The 11,791-nt window shown below is 46.4% G+C and overlaps 1 protein-coding gene across 6 annotated transcripts in view; it reads right to left on the bottom strand.

The window, feature by feature from the left end:
• Positions 1-8,445: 8,445 nt before the first annotated feature.
• Positions 8,446-11,791, bottom strand: part of PITPNC1 (phosphatidylinositol transfer protein cytoplasmic 1) — a 190,203-nt gene continuing 186,857 nt past the window's right edge. For all 6 annotated transcript variants that reach the window (XM_081162710.1, XM_081162712.1, XM_081162711.1 and 3 more), the window contains one exon: positions 8,446-11,098. In XM_081162710.1, the coding sequence (XP_081018836.1) occupies positions 10,782-11,098 (317 nt within the window). In that variant the 3' untranslated portion in view covers positions 8,446-10,781. The remainder of the gene's footprint in view (positions 11,099-11,791) is intronic.

Raw genomic sequence — 11,791 nt, 5'->3', positions numbered from 1 at the left:
GGTGGGCGGGGCCTGGAGCTTGCGGCGGACTCCACCTCCCAGGCCACGCCCCAGCGAGTCCCGGATGTTTTCTGGTGGCGGAGAAGGGGCGGGGAACCGCTTACCTGTTCCGTAGAGAGTCGGCGCCGCCGTCGGGGAGCGGAAGGGTGGGCGTGGCAAGGGGGCCGACTATAAATTAGATTTTTTTTTTATTTTAAGCGAACTCTCTAGGAATTCCTGCCACAACCTGATGGGATAGCGTGCCAAACGAAAAAAAAGCGCTTCCGAGAAATTCTTAGGAACGCGCTGGACCCGAGGGAAGTGCGTGCGCCCCCTGCTGCCCGGCTGCGGCGCGGTCGCCGGGGCTGCGCTGCGCTCGGGCCTCGGAGGCGCCCGGGCGGCTGTTCCGAGCGCCAGGCGAGGAGCGCGCTCCAGCTCGGTGATGCCCAGCCCTCGTCTCACGGCGCACAGACCAATTGTTCAAATTCTGCGGCACAACCAAAAATAGGCTTTTTGCCAATCGGACAAAAAAATAGATATAATTTCTGATCCGTGCACACTGGATGGCTATTATGTTGGCTGTTGTCTTTTTTTTTAAATTTTATTTGCCAATCGAAGGGAAAAGCGGTCAGTGCCCTTGACTAAATAGTCAGCTGTTTAGTGTTTTAAAAATTCTGTTGAAAATCGATGCTCTAGCTTATAGGAAATTCAAGTTTATCTAATGAAGACGGTGGAGTTGAAGGTCCTTGGGAGCAGTTTTTGGCAAGATTTCCTTTCTGGGAGAGAGTCCTAAGACAAACGTGACTTCTTCAATCAATAATGTAAAAAAACGCACAAACCTAAATGAAAAGGTAAATCCTGCATTCTCTCAGGGAGACCCCCTACGTGGGCAGTTCCGTCCCAGGGCAAAATGCCTCCAGCTCGGCTGAGATTCAGCAGCCTCCTGTGTGTGCAGTTTCCTCGCGGCCACAACAGTGCTCAGTGGAGAAAATACTCAGCTAGCTTGATGGACTTGGATGCTGTAAATCCTTGGTGAGACTAACAAGACTTTTGTTTCTCAACATAACCAAGAAATTTGAATTTGTGGTCCCTTTGTTAGCGGAAAAAGAAGTGCTGTGAGATTGTGACTTTGACCTCTTGGCCTCTGTGAAATCTTCCTTTTCCTCCAGCATAGTTAAAGCAGCTTCTCTGCGGTTCGGGCCTTGTTTGGCGCATATTGCCCATAGTTCAGGACGCCCCCCGACTTCTGCTCCTTCCCGTCAGGTTCACCTCTGCACCCCCATTTCCTAGCAAGCAGTAGGAACTGGGTGAAAACATGCCGTGTGATAGAACGAATCGCGTCACGTCTTTGCACTCGGCACCAGGAGTTGTGTCTGATCCATAGTTTACTGTGGCTTCCTTAAATAAATCACATTTCTATGGCTGGCCGTTGTAGTAAATGGGACGTGCACTTGATCCATTGGGACAAGTAAGACCTCCTGGCTAAGAAAGCTGGCACTGTACTTTGCATATCCGACTGTAAATTTGAGTCTTTTAAGTTTGGTAAACTATTAAGAGAGATTGCGGTCCTTTTTGGAAGGCCACCAGCTGTAGCAAGGGAACTAAGAGTCTTCAGCAACAGGCCTAAGATCAGAGTGGAGCAAAATGTTCCACTTCCAAGATGCATCTGTGGAGGTCAATGGGCAAGAACAGGGCCTGGCTCTTTTTCTAAGTTTTTTCGTTTATTTTAATCCCTACCTGAGGATATTTTTTCCATTGATTATTTTTAGAGAGAGCGGAAAGGAGGGAGGGAGGGGGAGAGAGAGGAAGAGAGAGGAGAGAGAGAAACATTGATGTGAGAGAGACACATCAATCAGTTGCCTTCCAAATGAGCCCCCACCAGGCAGGGGATCAAGCCTGCGACCCTTCGGTGCTCGGGCAGATGCTCTAACCGCTGAGCAACACCGGCCAGGGCAAGTTTTGTTTTTTTTTAATCCACACCCAAGGACATACTTTTATTGATTTGAGAGAGAGGGAGAGGAAGGGAGAGGAGGGGAGAGAGAGGGAGAAACACTGATGTGAGAGTGGGCCTGGCTCCTCATCACTGGTTAGAGACGCTTAAGGGCTGGTCTTCCAAGGCAGCTGTGACCCTGTGGTTTCACTGGGAGCTGTGGCGTCCTGTCTGGATTGACTGTCATGTTCATGCTGCTTGGCTGCCTAGCTGTGAAGACGGGAAGATACCGCCTCTCACATTCAATTCCTAGAATAGAATCAGGTGATAAATATACAGCAAACAAGTCTAATTATATAACGGGTAGGAAAGGACGCCCGGCCACGTTCAAAAGGGGGACTGTTACCCGCTATGGACGTTTCCTGGAAGGGTGACAGTTGGTGGCTTGCGCCAGTGGGATGTAGTAAGTGTTTTGCCAAAGGAACATTTCTAGAAAGACCATTCTGAAAAGAGGGTGGGCGGTACATATATATTCCACCGAGACTTCAGAGTATTCAGAAGTTGTGGTCTAAGATGCTCTGACGTATGTTTTCCAGAGTTTTAGAATCTCAAATTAAAAAAAATTTTTTTTTTACTATTTGTATGTTCAATTGTAAAGCTAAGACTAAAACGAAGGGCAGGACCAGGATTGGAAAACTATTGCGTGAACAGGCACACCTCGTTTTATTATGCTTTACTTTGTTGTGCCTCGAAGATACTGCGCTTGTTTTATTAATTATTTTGTTATGGGTGTAACACTTAATAACACAACGTAAGTTTCAGGTGTACAACGTAACAATTTGATACCTGTTTACGCTCTAGCATGCTCGCCACCCAAAGTCTAGGCCCATCCACATCACACATGCCACCCCGGTACCGGTTTTGCCCCCCCCTCCCCTCCCCCTCTGGTAGCCTCCCATCTGTGGTCTGCATCTATGAGTTTGTTTTCATTTTTCGTTCTGTGTTCTGCAGATGAATGAAATCATACGGTTCCAGAACGTCGTCGATGTAAGTGTCGAGACCACAGCAATGAACTGAACAATATTGTCGGAAATCAGACAGGCACCTCTAAATAAAGGTGGCTTCCCCGCAGCAAAAATCAGAGTGAGAGGAAGAATCTAAGTTCTTTCGTCCCAGTGTGGGGCTTATGTCTCCTCTCGAGCTAATGCCAGCACCCTTCTGGTGAGTTCCAAAACCCAGGGAGCGTATGTGGGATTTGAGGCCAAGCAAGCACACGGGATTTAACTGTTAAAGGACAGGGAGGCGGGCCTAGTGCCCACAGGGCCCAACAGTCTTCAGGAGGGGTTGGGGCAACTTGTCATCCACGTGGAAGGAATTTGAAGCAGTGGGAAGGGCATAGGTCCCAAGTGTTGTCGATTTTATCTTCTAAATATAGCTCAACCTGTCTGCCTCTCTCCTCCACTGCCACCCCGCAGGTCCAGGCCCCGTCTCTTCCTTGGAGCACTGTAGTCGCTTCCGTCTCCCCGCTTCTCCACTTGCTCCCTCCCAACCTCCAGCCTGTCCGAGCCCTTCAAAATTCTGGTCAGATTAAGCCGCTCCTTGCTTCGAACCCTTTAATGCCTTGTCCTCGGGATGGACAAGATCCAATCCTTACCTGGCCCACAAGCGGGGTTGCCCAGTAAGACGCAGACTGGTCAGGTTTGAATTTCAGGTAGCGTCATTTTTTTTTTAGTATAAATATATCCCATGCAATTATTCATTGCTTATCTGAAATTAAATTCAACCAGGCATCCTGTATTTTTATTGGCTAAATCTGGCAACCCTACCCCCGCAAGGGCTTTGCAAAACGCTGGTCTCTCTAGTTAAACTTTTGTGCGTTTTTCGGATCTGTCTCACCTCTCCTCAGGTGGGGGAGGGTGTCTTCTACTAAAGTTTTTTCCACTTAGATGTAAATTAGACCAAGCGTATCAGAAAAAAAAGAGAAGTTTTTGACCTTTTTTATATTCTGGCAATGGCAGGACACGTTGCTCAAAAGAATCTAATATAACACACGATTGACCCACCAGATATTCTGAATTAACTTTTTTTTTAATTGTTTTGTTTAACCACCCTAGCTTTACAGGAGTAAAACGTAATTATTCGACAACTCGCATGCAGTTATTAGTAGTTGCTGGAATCCTAGAAAGGGTCCAAAAAGTTGCATTTCTTAGATTTGTTTCCTTTGGCAAACTGGTTTCTAGAAAGAACATTTTAACCTACTTCCCAGCTGCTTTTAGTGACCTCCTGTGGCGGAAAGGAAGAGACTCACTGGAAATAGACTCGGGGTGAAAGGAGCCTGAGGAAATGATGAGGCGCTCGGGGAAGGGCCATCCCGGCCCCTGGAGCTTCCTTGCAGTGCCCGGAGCCTCTCTTTTCCTCGTGGCTCTTCAGCAGCAGCTTTCATCACCATCTGGGAATCTTATTTGTACATGTTTGTCACTGAGACATAATATATGCTACCTGTGTTGGTTTTTAAAATTAGTTTATTGATTATAATCAATAAACTATTCGTTTATCCCTTTTTAGAGAGGCAGGGAGAGAGAAACATGAATGTGAGAGAGAAACATCCATTGGTGGTTCTGGTACCTGCCCCAACTGGAGGTCATACCCGAAACCTAGGTACGTGCCCTCGACCGGGATTCGAACCAGCAACCTCCCGGTGCGCGGGATGACGCCCAGCCAGCCCAGCCACGCTGGCCAGGGCTACAAGCTACCTGTTACTGCCGGTGTGGTTACACTTGGAGAAGTGAAGCTCAGAAAGATGAAGCGATCTGCCCAACATCACACAGCATCAGAAACAGGAGTGCTTCCCCCACCCCCAGGCGTTTTCTAATGTAACGCAGGACAGCATCTATGCTTACTGGCTTATTAGACACCCCCCCCCCCCCATAAAATAAGCCTTTAAAATGTCTGATACAGGCCATAACACCCATGTTGAAAACATTATGCTGAGTGATATAAGCCAGACACAAAAACATAACTATTGTATGATTCCATTTCTATTAAGTGTCCAGAATAGGCGAACTCCTGGAGACAAACACGGAGTGCAGGCTGGCAGGGCCTGGAGGGAAGGAAGGGGAGAGTTACTGTTTAATGGGAACAGTTTCGCTTCGGAAGCATGGGACGTGCTGGAAACGGGCAGTGGTGATGATTGTACAACATCGTATGTATTTACTGCTACTGAATTGCACACTTAAAGCTTATTCAGGTCTCACCAGCCTCGCACGCACGTGTGTGTGTGGCCCTGTTGTGTGACAGCTGTCACTGGGGAAGGCCGGGGGAGGGCCGTACAGGACGTCCATGTCCGTGTCCCTGTCTTTGTAACTTTCTGTGAATCCATCATTATTTCAGAAATAAAAAGTTACCACGAACACATAATACTGAGAACAAAAAAGAGGAGACTGCGGTCAGATTCCAGGCTAACTTGAGGGCAAACTTACTACCCCGCCTGGTTTGCTCTGTGGGAGAAACGACCACTCCTCCCCCCGGGACCCCTCTGTTCCTGGGGAGCGGCTCTCCCAGGGCTCGGGGTTCGAGGGCTGATGCACAGCCTGCTGACCCTCCTTCACGTCCTTTCCAAGGAGTGAGATGGGAGACGGAGGCAAGGCTGCCTCCTCACCACGCTGCTGTTTCAGTCAGGAGTCCCTGATTCTAAAATAACCGCGAGCCCGAGTTTTTACCTCGATCCTGAATTGGTCTAAAAAAACAGCTCAACAAAACTCGGCAGTTATGCGTGGTTTTCAGGAAATCCTCGAGGGAAGATGCGCCGTTCAATGTCTGTAATCGCTGAGAGCGACGACAAACCGACTTCTAACTGATGTTTGTAAAATTCAGTGCCGCGCCTTATGCTTTGGTTTCTGCACGTAGCCAGTCAACAGTTCTGCAGCTTAGGGAGCTAGAGGAGGCACTGAACGTCTGAATAAACCAGAGAAGTCCCGTTCCTTTGGCTGCAATATTAGCGAGAGACCCTAATGCTGGGGACCGGAGCAAGAGCGTTGAGGCAAAGTACAAAGCTATTTCTAATTTTCCCAGCGGTGGTTAAATGTTTGGACTTGAATGGAATATCCTACTAGGTTGTATGCCACAGAAAAGGGAGAGTGTGTGGGAGTATGGAATATTAGAGGGCTAATCATTAAGCAGAGGAAGTCGCTATGATAAACTTGAAAACAGGGTTTGCCTGGATCGACTACATGAAGTTAAACACACACACATGCATAAACATACATGTAAGACGTGTACACACAAGGAGAGAACCCCACGGGGTAGTGTTCCTACAGATTCCTTCGGGATGACTTTTCTTGGTTACCACTCAGACTGTAGACTTGCATTTGACAAGGGGGACCAAGCCCCTGTTGGATGGATGGATGGATGAGCTTGTGTATCCCGCTCGGTTACAGATTTGCCTTGAGAATTTTTTGGCTGGATAGTTAGAGCTGGCGCCCAGGCTTTTCCTACCAGGGGCCCTGGCCCTGAAGGCAACACATGACTATTGGGCCAGGTTTCCTTGCCCGCAAGTCCCCCAGAACTGGGCCCGAGTACCAGCCATCGGCTTGTTCCTCCTGCCTCGACCACTTCTTTCCCACCAGCCCACCAACGCAGCATTGCCAACACTCCCTGGAGGCCAGCGGAGAGAGGAAGCCACACTTGGAAAGAAGATTGCTTTGTACTTTATTTACAACAGAAGGTAAGAAAAAGTAAGTTATTAACAATAATAAATAACTGGGCAAAAAAACACAAAACAGCCATAAAATGACACAGGAGGCGGGCATGTGTGCAGGTCGCCGTTTGCTTGCAGTCTGTAGCACTGTGCGTCACACCTTGGTCCCTCAGCAGTGGAGGTGGTCTGTCGCCTCCCTTCACTAATCAGGATCCCACCTTGAAATGGAAACACTAACAGGCAGAACCTCAACTCAAAGAACCTCCTCTCGGTGATACATAGACACTGAAGGGGGGCTTGCAACTCAGTTTTAAGCAAGGACATCCAGACGCTTATCCTAAAAGATTTGTTAACAACAAAATTACATTTAATGACGTCTGAAAGGTTCTCAACATATTCACATCCTCTTATTGCACTAACTCCTAAAAAGTTTAAAGACGTTTCAAATGCAAACAGACTGTTCTGGAGGCAGAAGAGCCTGGTGTGGCCGCCGCGGGCCAACGCTGTGCAACTGTGCAGCTTTTCGGTCTCAGTGACAATCAGTTGTTGGAAGGAGTCTGTCCATGACCAGTTACAATCACCCAACAGATTTTTTTTTTTTTTAATTTCAAGAATTATGGCTCAGATGGCAGACTGTTATCTAGCCTACTGAGTCAGATGATCAGAAAGAGACTAAAACTGGACAATTCTTGTCTATTCGATTATCGAATTGCACATTATATGTAAATTATACCCTGGCCCTTCTGAAAAGCAAATTCCTATCGACCTAAACCAGCCAGTGACCTTGTTGTCTCTGAATCCTGAAGTTACTAAAGAAAGTAGAATTAAAAAAAAAAAAATACACATACTACATTAACCTTGACATGTCACAGGAAAAGGATTTGTCGAGAAGTGTCAGAATCTACTCTCCAGGTCACTGTTTATTGCAGCGTCTTGAAAGAAAACCACGCAATTACTTTTGAGGTCTTGGCTTTGTGTGCCTGCATTGTACAGTCACGACCGCGCTTGGAGATTTATTTTCACAGCCCAAAACACGGCTAACAGACACCTCCAAACACACTGAAACCATTCCTCCCATACAGATGCAAAACCGAACAGAAGGACTTACAAATTAGTTCACCAACGAATGCACACTGTGCCTGTTGTAACGGTGGTGACCGAGAAATGCCATGGCCTCTTTTACTTGATTACAGCCCAAAAGAAAAAAAATGAAACCGTCTTCAGAGCTAACTTCTGACCAAGTTTATGCGGGAAAAACACTGAGACCGTCTTACCCCTGGGAAAGCAGTCAAAGTAACAAATGCTGGACTGCAGCCCAGGGGCACCTCGTATGTGACATGCACCCGAAGTAATGAAATGTGCAGCCACTGTCGTGGTCTTTGCTAACATCAGTGATGAAGATGGTGTGCACGTGTTATTCTGTGGATTACTTACTTTAATTTGGCTACCGGAGTCCTCTAACTGGTGGTGTTTGACCCACTATACTATATTTACATATATACATACAGGTATAATACAATTTTGGTGAGCAAAGTCGAAGGTTCCCACATCGCAGACAGAGGCACTGAGTTAAAGGTTCTATTTCCCCCCAAACATGCTTAATGAATTCAAGTTTCTGCTTTTATTTTTCTTCTACGTTTCCATCATGCAGCCATTTCATTTCCATCCTTACAGGAATTGCTAATGTTCTATGTACACGTTCCTGGCACGCTTGTATCCCACAACAAACAAATGCATGTATGGAGAATGTGAAGCGACACTTGCAAATCAAGACAGGTACAAGGTTGGAGTCATTCATGCTCGTGATGACGGGATTAAATATTCAAAGCAGTCGAAGGAATATACTCACCCCCCCTTTATTAAATACACACAAACCATGTGTAGACAGAAAACTGAACATAGTTTAAGAGCACACACACTTGATGGATAAAGATCACACTATCTTTAGCAGTTTGTAATCGATGTGGGTGGCATTGCACGGCCTACGAGAGAAAGAAAACTCACAGAAGGAAATGAGAAATCAGCTTTCTAAAGCGTATAGGATTGCGGACCTTGCGAGCGGAAGCTACTTTACAAAGAGCAATGGTATTCATGGAAAAAACTAGGTGTCAGATGTGTGAACAACCTGCACAAAATGAATCGGTCCCATTAGAAAACGACCCCATCCCGTCCTGATTTTGGCTTGCGGATAAATGGTAAGCGAACACGTACACGATCGAGGCCTTGTGAAAATGGGATTTTGCTTTCTGAAGCCAAACATTCTCGCTAAGCACTACTGGGTGGAGAGGGAGCCGTCGAGAAGTCCAAGGGGTTTGATACAGGGTTACGCTTTCCCACAAGCAAAAGTCATGCTACCATACCATGCAAAGGTGTCTTACTACAAGGCTATCTTTCTTAGGGAAGAGACGCACCGTTGCTCTAAGCTATGGGCAACTGGTTTCCCTTGAGGTCTGGGTTTATTTTTTTATTTTTCTCGAGCTAAATATCAACCTGCAGATAAAGAAAGGACAGTCTGACGTATGACTTACACTTACTTGGTACTGGGCTCGGGGGCCAGCGCCTGCACCTGGGAGTGTCAACATGAAAGACACAACTCGGAGTGCTGAGCACTTAAGAGAAGCAGGCAGGGCCCACGGGCTGAGGGGCCAGGAGAGAAAATATGCTCCTTGGTCTGTGTTTCCTTTGGATTCTGTTTTGGGAAGGTCCCTTTCCTGAGGTTGGAAGTTATGGTGAAGAAAGCTAGCTGGGGGCCTGAAGGCGGCCGATTACCTTGCTCGCTTCCTCTCACAGAGGACGAGAGTAACGCTAGATTCTGCTCGCCCTTCCTTCTGCGTTGGAGCGGCAGTGAGGTGCGAAGGTGGCAGGTTTTTCCTCTGAAGACCGAAGGCAGTTCCCTTCCTGCCCCTTTGGTGAATGATCTCGCCTCCTGTCAACCTTGGATCTAATTTTGCAGTAGCAACACTCGTCTAAGAGAAAGCCAGGCAGAGGGGCGTCTTCTATCTCTCCCTTTTACTTTACAGACTGGAGGCAACAATTCTGCTCATTCTCGCCCCCCACTTGACAGTATTTACTCAATTTCTGTGACGGTCCCAACATTTGGATGTCAAGCAAGGTGCAAGAGAATGACAGTCTTTCCTAAGGTCCGGGGACGGGCAATCTGTTCCAGGGAGCCTGGATGTTATTAAAAGTAAAACCAGGAGGGAGATAGGAGACAATTCTCTTTTTTAGGGTTTCCCAAAGCAGACATTCTGACAGAGTTCAAGTCCTCTTAGCTTACTCTACCTACCCTTGAATTTCTTTGAATGGGCAAGTAGTCAATGAATTCGATTCAATAAACTGCAAATTCTGAGAATCCTTCGTGGAAGATGGAAGCTGACAAGTTAAGGTTTGTTGGTACCTGTAGAGTAAAAAGATGTTTGCCTCACCTGGGCCTCTTGGTTCCTAACTCAACGCTTCCAAAATCTGTCAGTTCAGGTCACATTCACCCATGTAATTCTTAAGATTTCTGAGGCCGCGAGGGCACATCGGGGAAAGTTATTAAAAGACAGAAACAAGTGGAATCTTTATTAAATTCTCTGAAAGGTATAAAGAAGTTATCATCAATTGCACTTGGAGCCTCTATGGGTTAATTAAAATTTTCAAAAAATTTAAAGTGTTAATTAGGCCCCAAATCCTGAGTCAGAGGAACCAAAATAGGAATCTTAGTAACTACTAGTATTCAAGTATTGGTGCTGAGCATTTCAAAATTTAACAATTAGGTATGTTATGCCTGAGAGTATTTTTGAGAATTTCCGGTTTGATGGGAGGAAACTGACTTCACTATGTTACCACACCTTGGACCACGGTGGTGCAAAGTTTTCATTTATTTACCCTTGAAGTCCATACCAACCTCATCAAATGACCAGTAACAAGGCTTCCTCCCTGGCTTCCAGCTGTGACTACAGAAGATGCCTTCTGTCCTTTGCGTGTCTTACATTTTGCATCTAATACGATGCTGTGTGGCATACTCAGGGGTTCATATTATATGTGAAGTTACGTGACCACATACATGCACACTCGGAGATCGAAAGAACATGTTTGAGTGACAAAGCAGTCTTTTTCTACATTAGAAGATTCTTAAAAAAAAACCAACCCTGAAAACAAAAATATAAAACCCCATGAAAGATTCGTATGAAGCTACTCTGACTTGGGCCGGCATGGCCGGTCTGAAGAGGGCACGCCAGGTAAATTCAGGGTGGCTTTTTTCTCAGGGTCTGGAAGCGTGAGAGTTTCTGGGGCAGACTTTTTCCGGGGCCGATCTTTGGGCACGGACAGAAACTCGGGTGCGTCTGTGGACAGAGGTGTGGACGGGGCGCTGGAAGGGGCACTGCGGACTGAAGAAGGTAGCAGGGGAATGCTCGAGATAGAAATCGCAGGTGGGAAAACGCCAATTTTCTGGTTGGTGGCTTCCTGAGTGGCTCGTTCGAATTCTCGGACTTCATCCATTGTCATGTCTTCAAAGAAAAGAAAAAAAAAAGACAAAGAATAATGAGAAGTTATTTGGAAAACACGCGAATGGATTCATCTCTATGCCTGTTTTTAAAGGACCTATAGGGCCCGGCCGGCGTGGCTCAGCAGTTGAGCAGCGACCTAGGATCCAAGAGATCGAGGTTCGATTCCCGGTCAGGGCACGGTGCCCGGGTTGTGGGCTCGATCCCCAGTGGGGGCGTGCAGGAGGCAGCCGATCAATGACTCTCTCATTATTGATGTTTCTCTCTCTCTCTCTCCCCCTCTCCCTTCCTCTCTCTGAAATCAATAAAGATATATTAAAAAAAAAAAAGGGGGACCTATATAGGAACCCTATGAGAAAGGGGCCTCTCCGGATTATAAACCTGAATTATCACTGAAATGCTAAACCCTGAAGTTTTCCTTTTAACGGAGGCAAACTTCTGGATCCTTTATGAATACCTGTCCAGGACTTCCCAAAGCACTCTTCATGAGTATTTTATGTTCTGACTCTGAAGATTATCAGGAGTACAGAACCAGACCGGAGCTGTGTGTGACTATTATCAGACACGGCCATCTTTTCTATAAAGGGAAGGTAATTAAAACAATCTATGGCCCCCCAAATGTATGGCAAAAGTAGGTTTACAGTTGTTTATACAGAAAAATAATAAAATAATAAAATAATAATATAAGAATAAACT

This window comes from Miniopterus schreibersii (assembly GCF_964146895.1).
Source record: "Miniopterus schreibersii genome assembly, chromosome: 16".
In the NCBI taxonomy this organism is placed as follows: domain Eukaryota; kingdom Metazoa; phylum Chordata; class Mammalia; order Chiroptera; family Miniopteridae; genus Miniopterus; species Miniopterus schreibersii.
The sequence above is the reverse complement of the archived record's forward strand: the minus strand, read 5'-3'. Positions and strand labels throughout refer to the sequence as shown.